Below are 20,913 nucleotides of genomic sequence, written 5' to 3' on the forward strand. Positions count from 1 at the left end.
ATAAACTACATAAAAATCATGGAATCGGTAACTGGATTAAATAATAATCTACACTTTGCCGCAAAATGTGTAAAAATGAATATTCAAGAATGAAACAAGAAACAACTGCCGGGAGTTTTATACAGGATGAGTGCCTTATGAACGTGTTTTTTGTTATTTTTCTTAGTTTGCTTTTGTAACAGAGCTATTTCCGCATTCGTTTTCAATGCTATAACATCCAATTTTGACACAGAATGCTATAATAACTTTGTTTCTGTAGCAACATGGGAATGTTTAAAATACAAATTAGAAAAAAAATTATACGTGATAGCAAAAAAATAAAAGCAAATCTATAATTAGCACCCTAAACCCTTCATATTAATCATATTCTTATTTAAAGGAGGATTTCGTTGCAGACCAGTGTAATCCGTGCAGGCTCCGGTTCTGTGAAGCACGGATAATCGAGGTTGTACTGTATTGTTTTTTTCACTGATCAAACGCACTTTTAATTTGCGTTGTTAAAATAATTCTAAATTTTCTAGAGAGAAACAAATGACTTTATTATTATTTTTCTTGGGGATAACGCACAGGAATTTCATTTATTTTCTTTAAAAGAAAGTCAAATTGCAACTATATAAACAAAAAAAATCAGATTATAATGACTTTTTTTTAAGTTTTGTTACACAATATAATTGAACTGCGTGGTTCATTTTTTTCAATAAATCATTAGAAATTCCAAAAAGCAGTGTCATTTTCGAAAAATTGTCAGCTGTGTAGTACACAAAACTGATATTAAATGATACAAAATTTTATTTTTCTTTGTATAGTTATAAAACAGCGCAATGTTTTTGCAGTTTGAATTGAAAAACTTATCAAATTGTATAAGTGTGAATTTTATTTTAAAGCATCATTTTTATACGTTAATTTTGCCGCGAATAAGGGCATAAAGTGTCACAGAGTTAATTTATACGTACGTTAAATTAAAACCAGAAAATTTTGTCATATTCCTGTTTTTACAATCTGTTTAATGTCACTGCTCATTATATTAATTAATGTGACCAAATACTTGTGTGGATACCTTGCAACAGCAGGTTTGAATATTTAAAATCATGAGAATCAATCAACTTTTATGACGCAGAATAATCGAAGGTCAGGAAGGTCTCCTTGGACCTTGACCCAATTTGAGTTTTTTGGTCTTTTTAAGACCTTGTATAGATTTTTTCTTAAATTGGAATGAAGCGAGCTATCAAAATCATTAAATTGTTTTGAGATGCGATTTATGACAGTGGAAAACTTTCTCGTTTTTATAGGTGATGTCACCGGAGAAGGTCATTATTATAAAGACTTCATCAGGTTTTTTTAAATATTTATTTTAATTACATTTGATAATAAGAACATGATGACTAAAGTTCTAAATTTCTATAATACTAACATAATATGAGAAACAATAAATTGATTTACATTGACTACTAGAACTATTAGTTTTATCTAAGTTAAATTGAGTGTTAAGACAATGCTTTTCGCGTTGTATTTGGCAAAAAGAGGCAAAGTAAGCCTCCACCTATTAATAATGCTGCTACGATGAATGTTGGTGCCGGACAATATGTATCTAGTAAGTTAGCGATAACTAAATTTCCAATAATACCACCAAGACGAGCTGCCACCATTGAAACAGCCACTCCAGTTGCCCTGAGATTTGTTGGAAAGATTTCGGTGATGAGACAATCCAAAGCTGCATTTCCACACGATATGACACTACTGAATACAGCAGATACTACCAAATTATGAAGTTTGTTATAAACAAAATACATTGAAGCAGCACAGAAACCGGATGCTAAGGTACTGAAAACTATAAAACAAGCATATAAAAAACGACTGACGTTATATGAACGTACCTAAGAAGAATTTACGGCCAAGAAGATCCATGAAAAGTACAGCGATGATGTTGCTAGGAATGGCCGATGCTACTGTAATTAGAGATTCCAAGAAAACAGCACTTGGGATTGTGTCACTGCAAGATGTGCCGTCTTGGCTTCCATGTTCTGTTACGAAGCTTGTCACAACGCAAACAGAAGCGCTTTGATTTTGATGCACGCGCGAGAATTCGTCAAAACGGTTGAAGAGTTCAGGAAACCACATCATCAAACCGTAGTAGCTAAGAAATTTACTATAAAAACGAGTTTTAGAGTTTCCAAACTTACCCAATGTGGAAAGTAAAGTTGATGGTGATGGAGATTACAGTGAACTTGAGGATTGGACTTACAAAAAGTTGCCTGCTATTTTCTATAATATCAATGAACATGTTCTTGTATTTGCCATTAATGACTGTTTTAGTTTCGATAGGTTTTTCTGGTAGATCGTCAAGAATCAGTTGTTTAACAGGATAATCCTCTTTGCTTCGACCGGTGTTTGTTTTGTATATTTGCCTGAAGATCTCAATGGCTTCGTCGTATCTTCCTCTGGAGAGCAAGAACTTGGGACTTTCAGGTAAGAAGAAAAGCAAAGCTGCGACTATGAATGATGGTACTGCACAAATCAGAAGGAAGATCCTCCAGGAGTTGTAAGTGAAACTTGGATGATATACACCGATACCGGTGGGTATGATAATCCAGGCCAAGCCGGCTACAAATAAGTTTCCCAAAGTCCAAAAGGCCGCCATGAAGGAAAGCATGGAACCTCTCTTAGATTTGGGTTGAAATTCTGCGAAATAAGACCAGATCACTGGTCCGCTGCCCCCTAACCTGTAAAAAAAAATCGTAGGATTGTGTTTTTTGCTGCTGGAAGATACTTACGCCGCCCCATTTAGAAATCTGAATAACATGAACAGTTCATATGTTTGACTGAAGCTTGAAGCCACAATACATAGACCGTTCATGAAAGAGATCGCAATGAGCACCTTTTTACGGCCCAAAGCGTCCGCCACTGACCCCCAAACATAGGCTCCTGCCATCATCCCAATGAAGATGATGGAGTTGAGCCACCCCTTGCTTTGGGTACTCAGATTTAAGTCGCATTGTGCTGACGGGAGGATGAAGGACATCGAGATGACGTCCATCTCCTCCGAGGTGCTCACAAAGCCGCATACTGCTAATAGAATGTAGTGAAACTTTCCATATCCAGTTAATTCGATAGCTCGCTCGAAGTCAGCTTTATCAGATGATCCTTTTTCGACGTCCACTGGGATTTTATTTAGGTCTTTCAATGTCGCTAGATTACCAAGCTCAAGATCTTTGGATCCGCCGCCGTTTACAACGCGCTCGTCCTTTACATCACAATCTTGCTTGTTTTTTGATGAAGAATCACTTTCTACCATTCTATGGTGTCGATAAAGTTTTGTGTTTTGTGCGGCGGGCGAAAAAGTACGGAGACGGCCGGGGGGCGGCTTTTAATGGGGGCAGCGGACGAAAAGGCGATGGAAAGCTCTGAAAGAATAAACACTTTTAAATTTAACATACCTACTTATATCGGTCCACATACACTTGGCCCAACGATCTAGTGCGGTTATGGCTTTGACTTTTTAAATAGTTTACAGTCACCTTACCACAAATCGCCATAAACAATAGAGTCAAAGTCATAAACGGACTAGATTGTTGGGTGATCTGTGTTTACTTCTTCATCTGAGCAATTCCCAGATTAAAATAGTCTTTTATCAAGTCGTGTTATCTCTTCTTTGTCCGTTTCAACTACAGGGTGTTAGATAATGTTACGGTAATAATAAAAGAGGTGATAAAGACATCCATGAAAAGTACCTAATTAGTACTACATAATTACATATTTGTTAATTTTATTTAACCGGTTAAGAACTGGAGGCTTTATTTGTAACTGATCATGGAACAATTCGCAGAGGTACGAAACTGAGAAATTACTTTATATTTGGTTCCTACGTGTAAAAGTAAAATTTCTTTTTCCCATAAAAAATAACATTTCTTGCAAATTTGCTTTCTCTTCGTATTGACATCACTGGTTTCAAACTTCAAAAGTGACAAGTAACAAATTATTTTGCTTAAAAACGACTTGATTTTTGGAAAATTCAAAATTGAATTGAATGAAGTTTAATGGACGACTTTAAAGTCTTGTTTATATGTAAAAACGAATATACATATGTAAACCAATTTGTCCATATTACAAAAAAAAGTTTCTATAGCAAATTTTCTGTGATTCATTGGCAACACATATGTTTTGCGATTATAACTGGTAATCTAGTATTTTACGTAGTATACAAAATACAAAGTAAAAAAATATAAAAAGACTGTTCTTACTTAATTATTATTGTTGTTAATAGCGTGTTTTTTTCAGTTTGTAGCGATTAATAATTAATTAATAATATATTAATAATATGATGATAAAATTCTCAGACAAAAACAATTAAATACATAATATTTATAACCCAGTCAAAATATGAACTGGTTCTTGAAAATTTTTTAAACGAGAGAAACAAACTACTTTATTAATTGATTCGCGTATTATTTATTCGTAGATTAATTTGTGTTCAATTTGAAAACTTACAGTTACAGGCAATGAAAATGATCAAATTCTGTCGCTTCTGCAATATTCACAAGTTGTTTGTGTCATGCCAAGTGCCATCAAAATAATTTATTCCAATTAAGACAATTTTAGATTATTGCCTCTGTGAAGCCGCAATGACAGTATAAACGATGTCTGGTGATAGGTAAGTAGTAGAAATGAATGATTACTGCGATTTTTCCATGCAGCAAGAACGTATTTGGCGGTCAATGAATGATCTTGTAAATGATGTTTCAAATTCATGTGAACCTTGTAGAAAAAGAATTTGGTCGTTTTAGCTTATATGGACGTGGCCTTTGTTTATAGCAAACCTTGATTGGTGGTTTTACAGATGTTAAAATTTCACTGATTTGTGCGACTTTATTAAATTAGTCAGTAACGCGACTGTAATATATTTATAGTGCGAAGAGGTGTCATCTCATATTTCCATTGGTTATCCTTCAGTAATGAAGATGGCCATGGATATGAAATAATTCAACATTTACATCCCAAGCGACCCATTTCATTAAAATCATTTAACATTTGTTTTATCAACAGAAAGTGTAAAATACTGTTTATTTATTTTTATATGCAAATAAAAATCGCTAATGATAAATCTCAATTTAAATACGTCAGTTTTTGTTTTTATTTTCATCGTTTTATTAATTGACAAACAAAATAATAAAACGTTAATTGATGTAATTCGTTTTCGTAATTATTCTTAAGAGAAATGTATAAAAAACGCGATCTTAAGACACCCCAACTCATCAAAAATAAATTTTAATGAAACTGGTTCCAAAACAATCTGAGTTGTCTTCGGTATAAAAAATGCAATCACGCCACTGAAAAGTAGTTACTGGTAGGTCGTCTAGTATGGTAAATAGGCGTTCCTATAATAGACAAATTTTTATTTACACTTACAACTTTCATTGCGATGGCTCTGTTTATTGTTATTTTATTCTATTCTTTTATCAAGTGTAATTACTGCGCAGTGGCATTTCGCTTATTGTTGTCATCGTAATTTAGATTTTTTTTAATTAAGGGTTATCGATAACAATAAGAGAAAGTATTCATGACGTCACGATTAATATTTATTGTTTAACAAGAAGATGATAATTGTGCATCGACTTGTCGTCAATATTTCTTTAAAAAAAATGACGCGCCAAATACAAAATTGCATGGAAATCTTACCGTGTCGTCGCTACAAAAATATTTACTTTTTTCCCTAATAAAGATGAGACATTTATGTACACTTTTTCTAAAATACTTCACATGACATGCTCTGTATTTATATTGTCAAATTTCTACAACACGAGATCAAATTTCTGTGATTGGTTATTTTAGGTAATCGCTCAAATTTACAACTTACGTTTTGGAAAAAAGACTCCAAAAAGACGTAGTTCACTATAATTCACGAGTTTTTAACATAACGCACTTGTGAAAACATTTGACACACATTTCAGTTTTTTAGGGATACAAATTGGGAAATATATACGGAGTGAGTGCTGTGAAAAGTTGTGGAGTTTGAGTGCAAATGGTGGTTGAAGATAGGTGCAAATTCTAGGTTGCGCTGCTCCTTTCCGTTTAAAACTGGTGTGGGAATAGAAGTGAATCAATGGTTAAAGGACAAGAGTATTTCGATTGACGGAACAAAACCACAATCCTCAGTAAAACGTTTAAATTTATCACCACATTGATAATTGTAAGTTCTATGTGAACTGAATAATTTGTACATCTGTTACCGTAGACCGAAGACTTTGGTTGATATGGGAAAATAAACAGCATTTTGTTGACATAAATATTGATAATGATAGTAATTAGTCCGCAACAATGGGAAATCTTCACTTGGGTTTTACTCATTACTTCGTGCTTACCAGAACTTGCTAATATTTGGTACAATATTTGAACAAGTCAAATCAGTGTTGTTCGTGCTCAAAACGATAAATCTCCAAGGCCACAACAAAAAGAAATGTATAAATATATGTATAAAACAATGTTCTTTACTCTGGACGAACGATAAGATAGTCCAGATGGCCTTAAGTGCGTCATTGCACCTGTTTTCATTTTTCAATACAAACGCGAATTCTCACGTAAATACTATGTCAATAAAACCTTTTATGATTTAAAGTAGAAAGGACAGACCATGGCTGAAATTAGCGACTTCTGAGAAGGTAACTTTGAGGTAAAAAAATGGTAATACATATTTGATAGTTTTCAACATTTTAGAAGTACAACAATGAAATATAAGTAGAATGATTAACTCGAAGGAAAAATGAAATTATGAACCTAAAATTCAGAAAAGTTTATTAACCCCAATAACTCCGAAAGTTTTAACTTTCTTAACAACGAAAAAAAATTGTTAGAAAACTTGTAAATGACTTAGTCACATAAAAATATTAGAATCTCTTAATTTCGATTCCAAGAATAATGTTTTTTAAAGTTTAAGAAATGATTCTGAATTGGAAAATCACAAGTCAAACGCGTGTTTAATTTTCGTTGGTAAAATTAAGCTTGGAGAGTGAAATAATAATGAAAAAACTAAATATCATTACTGCAAGTGAATAATTGGTTTCCGAGGAAAAAGATCTAATCCTAAATCAACAAATTATTGCTTAAAATCTTTAATTCACGTATGTTTAATCAACATTGCGTAAAGAGTGCGTCATCTACACTTAATACAAATTATTTAAACACACATCGTTTCTTAAAAGTTATTGTTAACATTTAATTCAAGACAGCTTAAGATAAAACAAATTAAATATTTATATACCCAGAAAAAAAATGAAACGGAATATTTTTACTAAAATTTTATTGTTTTCAAAGTAACGAAACTCTTGTCTTTTTATTGTCTTTGTTAGGTCAATAAACTCTTAACAGATGATTAATTAAATACATAAGCTTGGGGTTTATAATAAAATTAATAAAACCAATAAGAATACTGGTCCTCGAACATTTGTGATGATAAACAGTCTAATTAAAAGAATCATAATGATTACAAACTGGTGGTCATCAAGTAGTACACATTAACAAACACATCAGCTTCAATTTACTTCGTCAGTGCGAGGGCTCCGTATTTCAAACAATCAAGCAGTGAATATTATGATGTCATTTTGCTTATTATATCTGGATTAAACTTGTAATCGCCTATAACATTTACAATTTTTTTAATTCTTCATTAAGAATTAATTATTGTTCTTGGAGATACTCAGTGACCCCCCCGTGCCAATTAAAAAAACGAACATATACAGAGGATATAATTCTTATCAAATCTTATACATACAAATTTATCACAGAAACAATAATTATTGTATTTCATATTAAAATAATTTAGTTGTTACCTCGTGGTAATCATGGATGTTCCAGAAAAGTTACATTAGCACAATCAATTTAATTAATGTAAGACCGATAATTGGGGGATTTTAAAACCCCTCATTTCGAAGTAATTTGACGAGTAATGGGAGAAAAATAGTCTTTAACAATGAAGTGTCAATAGCAAGTAATTTTGCGTTGCTGAAACTCTAATTGGAAAATTGATTGTCGAACTAGGGTTAATGTTTAAAGTAAACATTGTGTTATGGTAATTTACTAATGCAGTTTCACCAACACGTAAAAACGAAAAAAACTAAAAAAAAAATACCTGAAGTCCTCAGAGATGGGTATTCTTACACTCCTGCAGGGCTGCTAGCAACCTCCGCAGTTAAACTAAGTTAGTGAAAACCGCGGCAACTATATATATTAGTCCAGACCCTCTCATTGTTAACTAACTTGATCAAAAAGTAAACAAGTAAACATGTGATGTAATCTTTTACATATAAAATTCGTATCTTCCACATTAATCCCGTTATTTCTGCGAAGGCACCACAATGAAACGATCAATTCGAAAAAAAATCTGATTCAAAATTCCTTAGATTTAATTGACGACTCTCTAGTATTATTACTCATTCCTGACGTCAACAGTCATTTCATAACATTGCAGACAAATTTTAAACGAGAATCTGCGCAATTCCAGACTATTTTCAGAAAGATATCGAGGAATGAAAAAAGAAAGCAAAATAACCGGTTTCTCTAATTTTGAATGCCAGTCGATAATTTAGGTATTTACGATTTAAACTAGGCTGGTTTTTAGAGTCCAATGTCAAATCCATGTTAATTTTTGCCGAAGAAGTCGTCAGACAGCCAAACTTTTCACTCAGTAATTTAATGCAGAAATTTCTGTAATAGCTCGAGAATTTTCATTCACACGGTAGACAGCAAGTTTCTTGAACTTCATGGCGCCTCCGTGTCAAAACTGACTAAAAAGTGCACTATTTATAATAAAACAAATATTGTTCTTTGTTCATGCCACATTCATACTTCTGTCTCACCACAATTAACTTATAAAAACCAACTGGTTTTAATTAACGTCAATTGAGATTCTGGTGAAGAGAATCCAAAAGAAATAATCTTAATAATTGTTGATTTTTGTTCAGACGACGTTGCAACATTTTTCATAAAGAGCTTGATTTAAGTGAAAACATAAATAAATCAAGATAAAAGACTTTAGAGATTATACTTTTATTTGTTTTCCATTTTTTAAATAGGATCAAAATACAAATATTTTACTTACCACCATAAATTAAGATAAACTTTGGGCAAAGACCAGAAGAAAATAACGCGCTTTACAAATGTCGAAGGAACTATTTCGTAATTCTTTATTTGCCGGTGGAAAATATGCGCGTTCTGCCTTAAGACGTTACACAAAAATTACAATCTTTTTGTTGAAGCGACCAAGATATTATGTTTTAAAAAGAAATTTCATACGTTTAATAAGATACTCTTTTAAAATGTTTCATTATGAAACAAAATTAACATGTTTTTGAGAAAGCTAGTGAAAATAGGTACAGCAAAGATAAGTACACATATAAACATGTCTAATTTTATAAGTATGTAACGTACCTATATACAGGCTCTGGCAACATTTATGGTCACCCCCAAAATTGTTTTTAATTTTAAAGATAAAATTTTTCAAATTTAAATACGCTGATGGTTGATCAAGCTCCCGAATCTGTCGCAAAATTTTGTTTTAGCGATTTTTAGGTTTTTGTGGAAACACTCGCTAGTTTAAATTCTTTTTAACATAACTGATGAAAATATCTAAATTTTTACTTCAAATGTGTTTAAAATTTGAGAAAAAACGCAATTTTATCAAGTTACTTTTTTTATAATCGTTGCAAACTACGTTTACCTCAAATTCATTCATTCGTACAGTCTGTAGCAAAAGAAATGAGCTCATGGGCTTTGTTGTTGAAGACCTACAACTGTAACTAATGATATTTGTAAGGTTTCGTTTTAATGTTATTTTACATACCTACCTTAAATTGTAAATACGCATTATGTTTTTTTACAGAGCCGTGGATTTATAAACGACGATTTTAGAAATTACGATTAACGAGTGGCAAGTTTGATAAATAACATTCTCACTTTTAACTGCTGAAATCTCAATTCTGTTTTGTGTTTTTTTCAGTGGATAAAAAGTTCAGGATAAACCAATGTAAAAAAGTTACAAGTTAAGGAAAAAAACAAAATTAACTGAATAATAAGCGCTAAAAGGCGAATCTTTGAAGGTTTGAAAATATCGTTGCTCCATATCACGGAAAAAACGACAAATAGATCGTTGTTTTCGCCATCGTTTTTTCGTATTTTGTTTGCTAAGAATTCGTTCTTAGATTTATTGGTAGTAGGTAATTTGTTTTTTTTTCCAAAAAAAATTGTATGGCTAATACTATGTAAACCTTCTTTGTAAAAAAAAGACCGTTTTAGGGGTGACAACATGCCGAAGCCTTTATAATAAACATATTATAGTTAAAAACAAAAATAAATTTTCAGGGATTTTTATTTTTATCGATATTATTTAGTTATAAAACACATTTTTATGTAAAAATATATGCATTTTCCTTTAAATGAGAATGTGAAATAGAGCTAGATAATTGATTTCTCACTAAGCTCTTCCAACGTGTTATTTTAAACTATTCCGGAAAATTTTTGGAGTAAAATTGCATCTTAATTACAAATGACAGGTAGTAGATCAGGATTCAGCGACAAAATATGAGATATTGAAATATTAAAACTGCATTTAAATCTACATAAAATAATCGTTGCATTTGTCTTCACTACGTCTATTTAGAGAGATGATAAGCAAAGCCTAGCGATTTTGCGGATTTTAAGTATTCTTCCATTTTTAATATTCAAATAAATAGCCAAGGTTCTCTCCACGCTTATATAAAAATGCGTATTTATTCTTTTAGCAGTAACAAATTGAGTTTTTTCGGGCCAACAAATTTTTACAAGCCAATGCTGTAGTCAAACTATTCACAATCAAATTGTCACATTGTGAACACAATTAGACTCCCAGTCATCTCGAGTTTATTGTGAAATTTCATAGTTCCTCTTGTTAATAATAGCGGGCACAATACAAATTGAGGTACACATCCGGTTAATTTTTAATTATTTCGAAGTAATTTTAGTTAAATAAAGGCTTCTTACTAAAGAAATGTGCCTGTCGCGTAGTAAATCCAATGCACAAACGTCACTTGGGAGTTGAATGCAACAAATTAAATTAAATCACTGTTGACTGATGCAAGTACTTAATAGACACCCGCATAGTCTGTTACCAAAAATAATTAGAAATTTTCAAAATATACATACCTAGTCATAGCCAGGCTGTTTCAAACGGTCCGTTTTCATAAGTGAACTTGAGCGTTTTCTTGAGATTGATCCAGAATTGTCGATGTTATAGAAAGAGAGCACATTGACGTTTGAAAAGCACGAATTTCCCGTTGAAAACTTATTCGATTAAAAAACACGTAGGTACGCAGTGACTACAAACGGTCATTGTATAACAATGGTGAGTACACGATAGGTTTAAAATGGTTTATCCTATTTGGTTAACTACTCTCAACACAAGGTCTTTATAGCCCCTTTTCTTTGTAAAATATCATTAGCTACACTTACTTCTGATGGTTTAGGTTGCTGTCAATTTGTTCAAATAGATGTGGAGGTAGGTAATAACAGCTTTCAAATTTCAAACTAATTGTTACTTTTGTTACATCCGTTCGCACTTCTCATGCGTGCATTTAATGTTATTGTTTTTTTTCTCATTGCATATAACAAATAGAATTAATTGATCGTAGCCTTAGACGAGTAATTAACATGGTTATTAAACTATTTATATGACCAGATAATGTAAATGAGCATCTCATTTGAATGAATCGTGATGGCAAAAAATTACTTCGGGGCTGAACTACGCGGTTCTGTGAATTTTACCCACTTAAACACGTGTTTATCAGTTTTTTTCTTACGAAATTTTACTTTTGCAGTGCACGCGTGATTATATTACCATAACAATTATGTACTAGGATATTTTTAGTGCATAAAATATGTAGCACTTAACTTTAACGATATTGTAATAAAGGCTCTTTAAACATACAAGAACTGTTAATCCTGTATTATTTTTAGTTTTGATTTGCCATCATAAAGAGAATTTGTTATAAAAGTATAATAGTAATATGTAAAATTTCTATAAGAAAAGTCATTTTTATGATCCCCCGAAAATTTTAGGACTACATTTGATTGTGGTGGAGGCGCCGGGTCACAAAATAAACACAAATCTCCTGTCTGCGAATATTGCGCTCTTGATTCTCATAGGATGCGGTAAATTATTTTTTTTTAATCAAATTAAACTATGCAACACTGAGAATTTTGCCGGAATTTTCACCATAAATTTATGTTGTACTTGAAGTGATTGACGCAAGTTAACAATAGATTTCGAGATCACATCACAAAACATAAATATAACCCATAATACAGTCAAACTTCTATAACTGGAATCCTGAAGGGAACCCACAACTGGTTTAAGTTAAAGAAAAAACTAAAAAAAACAAAGTACAATTATCGATAAGAAACAAAACTTTTTAATTTTGTTTATCCCATGTTGTAAGTCATTTTCAAAAATCTATGGGTAATCACTTGACGCCTTGGAAACATTGCACTTTTTTCCGATCAGAAAAATTTTTAGTTTTTCAGTATCGTTTTTATTTTCCGCGAATAAACAAGTTATTTTTTCTTTGGTATGTTTACACCCATGACAAATTTAGTATTAAACGGTACTGTTTTATATGGCAAACATTTAAATCCTGTTTTGCTCACATTAAATACAGTAGCGGCCAAAATAAAGCGGTACAAGTCTTAAGCCATTTTTTTTTCAAAAATTGAGCTGTGTAAACCAGGCTTTCAAAGTAGGCAAAATGATAAATATTGTAGGCTTAACAATGACATTAATAAAACAAAAGAAAAACAATTGGCATTGATACATGTTTACGGTTGTAGACTACTTATATGTAGTTTGCTTATTTTCTATTAATAGATCAGTAGTTTAATTTTTGGCCTAGATTACAATGTCATTCAAGAGCTGTACCACTTTATTTTGGCCGTCACTGTGTATATCCTTGTCGGTGTAAAGTGATAAACCTAGCAAAATATTTTTAACCCAATTCGCAAATAAATGTAAATGTGTAAATCTGCATTTAAATAAATTTTTTAATGGACTTAAAAATGACTTATTTAAAATGCCTTCACAAATGATTTGAACTCTACACTTGATATTTATCTTAACATTTTTAAATGACAAAAAGATAGATGACAAGAGTCCAAATCATTTATGAAGGCATTTTAAATAAATCATTTTTAGGTCCAGCGAAAAATTTATTAAAAAGCAGATACTAAGTTTTAGCTTGAGGCACCCGAATTGTTGCACTGCGTTTCTTCAACAGTCTAACTTTCACCGAAAGCCCTTTTTGTCCTATATCATGTCTAAAAATTTTGAATAAAAACAAACAAGAATTTCAATTTTTGCTTCAAAATGGGAGCACTAACTTTTCTACTTTTGACTTTTTTTTTATCGGTGACATTTTTCACCGAAATGAAGTTATTTTTGTGAGATCTGTTAAATATCTACTCTTGACAAAATGAGTTTTCTCACCGGTGAGAAAACTCGCATGAAAACGCGTGGATCAACACGGTCGATATATTTTCGATGAGATTTGTCATAAATTTGCGATTTTTGGAGTTTTGTGTCTACAAATATTTTGTTTGGTTCGCTTTTCTATTTTGAATATTTTCTGTGTTTAACTGCTACGATTTCAAACGAAATATTTTAAATATCTAATAAAAATTACTAATGACTGAAAGATAGAATCAGGCACTATTTAAAGAATACTGTAGCATTATTACACGCCAGAATTAACTCATTAACTCATCTTTTGTTAGCAAAATTTATTTGGATTTATAAAAATTTTCGAGTTTAGAAAAAACGCAAGAAATTAAAATAAATTTCGAGTTATAGTAGTAGTTCGACCGTTTAAGTTTTATGCCTCCGTCCAAGAAATATTTTTGTAAACGTGATGGGTTCCAAAATGTCTTTACATTAAAAGTAGGCACATTTGTTACATACTTATTTCAACGTTTTTCCAGAATATGTAGACGAATTAAGCGACGAACGTTTCTAATAAATAGGAACTCCGAATTTGCTAATTAGTGCCGTTCTTTTGAAAAAGAATCTTTAAAGTCCAATTATATAAAAAACGCCCATACTAATAAACATTTGTTGAAATACAGTTTTTTTGCAGGCAATATGATAATTTCTCTAAAAAACCTGGCACGAAAGTCTTATTTGTTTATTTTTTCATTACAATCTGTTAAATTGTGTTGCATAGTGTAATTCAGGGCCACTGGCATGAAGAGAAATTGCCCTTTTTGAGAAGTGTGAAAATAATATCTGCTTGTATGTTTAACTGGAAAAGCACCGCCAATTCATGACTCGTTCTTTTGTAATGGAAATAGCGCCATCTGGCGGCGCCTTTGACTTAATTTGAGTGGCCTGCGCTTTTTTAAAATTTAAGTACTTCCCTTGTTGAGTAAGCTAATACGTTATAATTTCAAGCCTAATATAACGTGGGAAAGGGTCGCATCCGCTGAATTGAGCTAATAACAAAATAAGACATTACATACAGATATTAAGAAACGATTTAATCATAGTTAAACAATTTAATTTAATTATTAATTTTTATTACTTTACAAATTTACAGTTTATTATAACAGTAAAAGAACTCAAGCCAATAACGTCTGAGTTCTCTTAAAGTTAAATTTGTTTAATTCCATTTGGGATGGAGCACTTTTAATATTACAATTTATTTTTTTCTACCAGAATCTGGAGAAGTACATTAAGTCATTACACAGCGACATTCACTGTTTTTGTCTCCTGGAGAGTGGGACTAAGAGAAAAAATTCAAAATGAAAAGGCTCCCAGGAAAGAAAAATGAAGTAAATGTTTATCGTGATCAAGAAACAACTCTTTAACATATTTTGCATACATAATCCAGTACATTGAAAAATAATGAGGCTATTTTAATAAATGATTTTTAGAAAATTTGTGAACAATAAAAAACGCATAACGACAGAGTTTACCACCTATTGGGTATATTTTCACTATTTACATCTCGGATGAAGTATTAGGTAGGTACATTCAGAATGAAATAATAACCTCGTAAAACAGAGCCCAGGACTTCTAGCCTTATGAAATATGTACATTTACGAAAATATTTATTGAAATTAGACCTGTTTACAATCACAAGTGGTCTGGTAAAGTCGCCAAAAAATATGCCATTTGTACAATCTTTATAAATAACACTCAAGCTTGTTTTGATCTCTCCTTAGACCATTTGTAATTGTTGAAATCTAATCGCCCACTATTTTATTTACAATTACAAAATTATGCAGTAATTTCTCAAGAATCACAGTAGATTCCAAATTCAAAACTAGAATATTGACATATATAATCACAAAACTGAATCCCCCACACTTGAAAAACAAAATCAACGCTTCAAGTCAAGACTACAAGCAAAAATAGTTCTATATTATATTAAAAATTAGACTACTGATACTATTCAACATTTTCTCTCTTAACAAAAATTATTTGGAACAATAAATGGCCTCAATTTTATAGTTTAAACTTAGTTAACAATAAAATATGCCAATCACTCACAACTTTCACTTTAAAAATTTAATGTCAATATTTAAAATTTCAAGTTTAATAAAACAGATCTAGAATGTGTTTTCTCCATTTCCGCTGCCCTCATCAGAGAATTGTTCAAAAATGCAATGTTACCATAACAGGATGCGGTTTTGAATCAAACGTCGTTCTGTTAGTAGATCGAACTTTTTGATCTAACTAAAATTTTACAATAGCTAATATCATAAGTACGGATTGACAGTGTGTTTCCGCTTTAATGAGGTAACTAGGTATTTATTTAACCTATAAATACTAGTCGATCTAATTCCAGAACGCAAACATCGGATTATCTAACTATTCATTGTAGTCCCACCATTCTTTTTCGTACCCTTCATGAACGTGCTCTAATAAAACTTTCCTTCTACTATCGCAATACCTAAAAAAAGAACAATAAAAATATCGAATTACTCTCGTCTTGTGGTACTCTTTACCTGTATTTGTCTTGGACTTTTTGCTTAATATCGGCGAGATTTTCAGACGTAATATCTCTCTCTAAATATTCAGATAACGTTTCAGTGGCACTCTCCAGGTCTTTTTGGTTATCTTCAAAAATCACAGACTGGTTATTTTTTTGTAAATAGTAAGCAAAAACGTAAGTATACATAAGTGTCTGTCGGCATTGACACAGAATATCAACAGCTCGTTTAAGAAACTGAACTTCTATCCAGCTCATATTATGATGCTGCATTTCCTCCATTTTCTCCTTAACTGAAGCATACAGCTTGTGTTCGAATTTCAACGACGCCATATGATTCATATATCTGTTGCAATAAAATAAATATCTTTGCAAAGCCGAACGCGATTTTTCTTGAGCGTCTCGCGCTGCTTTCGCTTCGTCTTCGTCGTACCTATTACAGTTGTACCAAGAGCTTCCGTGTGGCTCCCATGGCCCCAAACACACCCAACAGAAATCTGCTTTGCAATTCTGATTCTTACAAACCATGTGATTGCAACCGCCGTCTTTTTCTATTGTTACATTACACTTTGGACACTCTTTGGTGTTTGCTGCAATCCAGTTGCTAGTTTCGGAATCGTCGTCGCATTTCTTTATCCATTTTTTTAACAAATGACATTTTACAGGATCGTGCCAGTTCTCACCACAAGCGAAACAGAATGTGTGGTTGCATTTGCACGTCACTCGATGGGGCTCAACGTACTGCACTTTTATTGCGTTGCTACAATCGGGCGAAGGGCACCACCGCAGCAGACGATTGCACTGAAAAAATCATTATTTAATACATTATACAGACGAGTTCATTAGGTTTTCGTGTACAAAATACGAGCGATATGAAAATGTTACATCACTGTGTTATTGCGTTCCTTTTAGGGCTTGTGGATTTTTGTCATACATTTTGTATAAGAAATTACAAATTATTCGTAAGGTATTTCAAATAGAAGATCTCTTCTGTGAACGTTTTTATGGTATTATGTAAGTAAAAGACATGGAATTCGTGATTGTACGAGTCAACAAAAATTTATTTAAAAAAATTATACTAGCTGACAAAATAAAAGTTAAAACATGTCGTCTTGATAAAATTTGTGTAATTAATGTAATTTCGACAAAACAAGATGGTGGCCTTGACATTTTTCCAGGACGTCTAGTTTTTTGAGACATGAAAAAACTATTCATTTGGGTACAAAAGCATCTAAAATCGTCTCAAGATAATGTGTAAAATCTTTTGTAAATCGGTGTAACGGTTTTTGAAAAATAAAGATTTTATGATTATCAAAAATACAATTTATTGCCAAACACCGCGTTTCGATAGCGATGCTACCATCATCAGAGGTGATTAAACTTTAATTAATTTAATTAATGATGGTAGCATTGCAAATATTTGGGCAACATTTCCAATTCGCCACTGGATTAAAGAATATAATCTTGATGGGTTAGCTAATCCAAGGTTTGTTGTTTAAGGTGGATATTTTCGTCAATGGTGTTCCAAGTAAGTGGTAAAAGGTGTTTTCTTTTTATCGTTAGAAAACATTTAAAAATGATTCCTTAATGCTGCTAAAGATTGTGTTTAATTTTCGGTAGTGTATTACAAAAACACCCTGAATAAATAAGTACATCAAATTAGTAACTTAACTTTGGCATACATTTAAGTTATCATTTTTTTAAATTTAGTTAAAAGTTATCCAAATGTCTATTCAATAGAGACTTAAAATTCTTTTAAATTCCGTTCGCTTACCCCAACTTACCTTATTTTGAAAAAAAAAATTAATGAAATGAAAAAATCTAATGCAATTTTTAATTTGATGTGCCAAAAAAACAAGGAAATTTCTGTCAAGCTCATCACAGCCAGTACCAATAATTTCCAAAAAAAGTTAAAAAAGGTGCTTTTTTGTAAATTTTGAATGTTAGATAATAAATTTAACAATTTTCACATAAGTATCAGTGTAACAAAAAAAAATTAGTTACCCGTTCTTGGGACAACTAAACAAAAAAAAATTGTTACACAAGAATCTTAACATTATACGCCGACGACAAAAAGTGTTAATGGTGGCTTTATTTTGACTACAAAACTCAATTTTTGACAGGGTTTTTTATTTAGTACGCCAACAAAAAGCCGAGACAAATACTCATAAAGTACAGTAACTGATAAGAAAGGGCGATTTTTTTTTAAATTCACTGAAATTGTACAAAATTTGCTTTCCAAACAAGTTGAGTCCTATATTTGTTAATGTTGAGCATTTGCCATTTGCTCGTTTTTATTGCTTATAGAAGCAGGTGAGAATCTACTTATTATTATTTATTCATACAGGTTGAAAGATATACCCCTAAAAGGTGCCCTTTTATATGCAAAAGAGGACAATACGTATTATTGTGATGGTAATTAATGAGACGGGTTGTTTCTCAACCAAAAAAAGCACTGATGCAAGTTCCATGAAATGCAAAAATTTCAACAACTTCGAAACTGATTAACAATTTGTTTATCATAACTCTTTATATATTACAACTTATGTAACACTTACAACATTTTTTCCAGTAACATTCCATAAATCATGACATGAATTAAGAAGTGAGATATTCATGTTTTGCTTCTAATTCCTTTCGCGAATGGAAATACTGACCTTATTGTACAAAAATGATGGACAATAAATAACGTCAATTTCAAAGGCCAACAAATTTACAAAATTATTCTAAAATACAACTGCGCAGTTTTGCACAAAATGTTATTGTAATAAAAACTTGCATATTTATTAATAAAAATACGAACGATACACGGTTCATGTCAACCTTTAGTTATCTTTAATGTTAAAAAGATTAACCGCAAATATTCAATTTATGTTGCAAATATAATATTATGAAATAGTTAATTTATTTTTTATGTATTCTAAATTTAAATATTAAATGAATGGTTACCAACTTTTGGATAAATGAAAGAACTTCAGCCGTTAACATAGGCCATAAACATACGTGTGTTTTGCTGGTTGTTTACCTATGAAATACTGTGAAAGTGGATATAAACGTTTTTTTTGTTGAATCGTGAATTCTTGCATTGGGCCCTTCAATTAATAATATGTATAAGTATTTTATACTTATATTTAAATAAAAATATCAATTGCATATCAAATATGGGCAGCTCTGCTTGTCACTTAATGTTTGTCATTAAAATATGAACATAGCACTAATATGTAAGGTATGTAAGATTATGAATATACTCCTTTAAGTGTTCATTGAAATAAACATGTCCCAGACTCACCTCAACAAAGCTATTGGTGATTAAATGTTGATACTTTAACTTAACTTTAGAATCCTTCACTAACTTCATAACAGTGGCATCATCAACAAGAATGTCACAGCCATAAGCTGCACAGGCAATAGTTTGTCCTACACCTTCCTCCATAATTTTGGTAGTCAAATACTCACACCAACAATGAGTACAAAATTTATGTTCACATTCAAGTCCAGTCATATGCTAGAATATGAAAAAAAATAAAACGTTTTGTGCACTTTCTGACTTACAGAAGAAGGAAGAGTCATGAAGCAGATTTCACATTCTTCAGTTCCATTGCCACTTTTCTTGGTGGGCTAGTAAGAAATAATTAGATTGGATAAAAAAAGTTGCCCAGTTACCTTAACTTTGTTGTTAAATTTGTTGAACGGATTAATGACTCGAGCCTCCGAGAAGAGTTTGTCTTGGTCCCCATCATAAAACCGTTCCATGAGTTTTTCTTTGTCCCATCGGAAATGGTTTAAAAGAATGCGAGTTGTTGTGGTGGAAATCTAAAATTAAGGTTAGAAATGACTTGCAATGAGAATGTCTCTGTGTACCTCCACGACAGAATTAACTTCTTTAATAGAGTCAACCATGTGCTGTACGATTTCTTCAGTTGATAAAACTTCATAGGGGTAATCATCGGCGTCCGTTTGTTTTTCTCTATGTCCTGTAACTTCAACTTCCATAGCAAAATCAACATCGTCGCCGCTAGATTCGTTTCCTGAGTCAACATTGTCGTAAGTATCCTCTTCTGAATCCATAACAATGGGAATTGAAAAACTGACCACTAACACTACAAAGGTTATTGGTTTTTTATTTGGATTCTCCGAGGGTATAGACAATGTAAAAATTGGTAAAAATACATTCACACACACATAACGAGCACATTACCAACTGAGATTCACGGAAAATGCAAGAATAAACTCTGCCAATTGACATTAGTGACACTTCGTGTTCTGTCAAATTCATTCACACTTCTGATGAAAGATGGCGCTACTAGTGAACAAAATAAAGTCACTGTAGAACAAAAATCTCAGTGGTTATCAAATTGTTTCGTTTCAAATCATATTTGCTCAAAACAAATCGTTATCGATTTTTTTTATCACGCGTTTATTGTAGATTATTTTATTTAATACATCTAATAGAAACCTCTATGCTATTTTTCTGAAATTAAACTAAACATTTTTGTTACAGTTGTAAAAATAGGGTCCAATAGCAGTGACGTCAGGGTACCCATGACGTCACATCCAGTGCATACTTTTGAAGTATTTTCCTATTTAAAAAAGCTCGTTTAAAAATGGACTTTATTTATAATGTGTTTTAAGGTGAAAATATCCATGCATTTTTTCCGTTGCAAATTCTGCTTGTATTTGTATTAAGAAACCTATGGTTGTCAAACTTTTATAAAAACAATGTGAGTTCTTGCTAAAAGCATAAACTTGGAATATAATGTATATTTAAAAAAAAGCACAAAATTAAAGAAATCAGTGCACATTTGGCTGCGCAATTTACAGCTGTCAAACGATGGTTTTAGGACCCATGGTTTTGAATGTAGTTTTACCCTTTTCCTGCTTTTTTTTGTATAAGTAATTGGTATTTAGTAGT

At 31.8% G+C, this 20,913-nt stretch overlaps 2 protein-coding genes across 4 annotated transcripts; both read right to left on the bottom strand.

Annotated features, from left to right (window-relative positions):
- Nucleotides 1-1,328: 1,328 nt before the first annotated feature.
- LOC148167265 (synaptic vesicle glycoprotein 2B) lies at nucleotides 1,329-11,393 on the bottom strand. 3 transcript variants are annotated; one of them, XM_088047693.1, is made up of 5 exons: nucleotides 11,167-11,393; nucleotides 2,772-3,401; nucleotides 2,181-2,720; nucleotides 1,875-2,134; nucleotides 1,329-1,828 (listed from the first exon to the last, which is right to left on the bottom strand). In XM_088047693.1, the coding sequence occupies exons 2-5, from the start codon at nucleotides 3,290-3,292 to the stop codon at nucleotides 1,485-1,487; spliced, it is 1,665 nt and encodes a 554-aa protein (XP_087903819.1). In that variant the 5' UTR covers nucleotides 3,293-3,401; nucleotides 11,167-11,393; the 3' UTR covers nucleotides 1,329-1,484. The 3 variants fall into 3 exon arrangements, with proteins under 3 accessions (XP_087903819.1, XP_087903818.1, XP_087903820.1); XM_088047692.1 differs by lacking the exon at nucleotides 11,167-11,393 and adding an exon at nucleotides 8,120-8,230; XM_088047694.1 differs by lacking the exon at nucleotides 11,167-11,393 and adding an exon at nucleotides 5,852-6,016.
- Nucleotides 11,394-14,575: 3,182 nt separating this feature from the next.
- On the bottom strand, nucleotides 14,576-20,284 carry LOC148167266 (E3 ubiquitin-protein ligase ariadne-1-like). The gene is made up of 6 exons (XM_088047546.1): nucleotides 19,863-20,284; nucleotides 19,665-19,814; nucleotides 19,554-19,619; nucleotides 19,291-19,506; nucleotides 16,018-16,802; nucleotides 14,576-15,962 (listed from the first exon to the last, which is right to left on the bottom strand). The coding sequence occupies exons 1-6, from the start codon at nucleotides 20,067-20,069 to the stop codon at nucleotides 15,881-15,883; spliced, it is 1,506 nt and encodes a 501-aa protein (XP_087903672.1). The 5' UTR covers nucleotides 20,070-20,284; the 3' UTR covers nucleotides 14,576-15,880.
- Nucleotides 20,285-20,913: the final 629 nt, after the last annotated feature.

The sequence above is a fragment of the Gnatocerus cornutus genome, chromosome 10 (assembly GCF_029298725.1).
Source record: "Gnatocerus cornutus isolate USDA-ARS CGAHR chromosome 10, icGnaCorn1.1, whole genome shotgun sequence".
NCBI lineage: Eukaryota > Metazoa > Arthropoda > Insecta > Coleoptera > Tenebrionidae > Gnatocerus > Gnatocerus cornutus.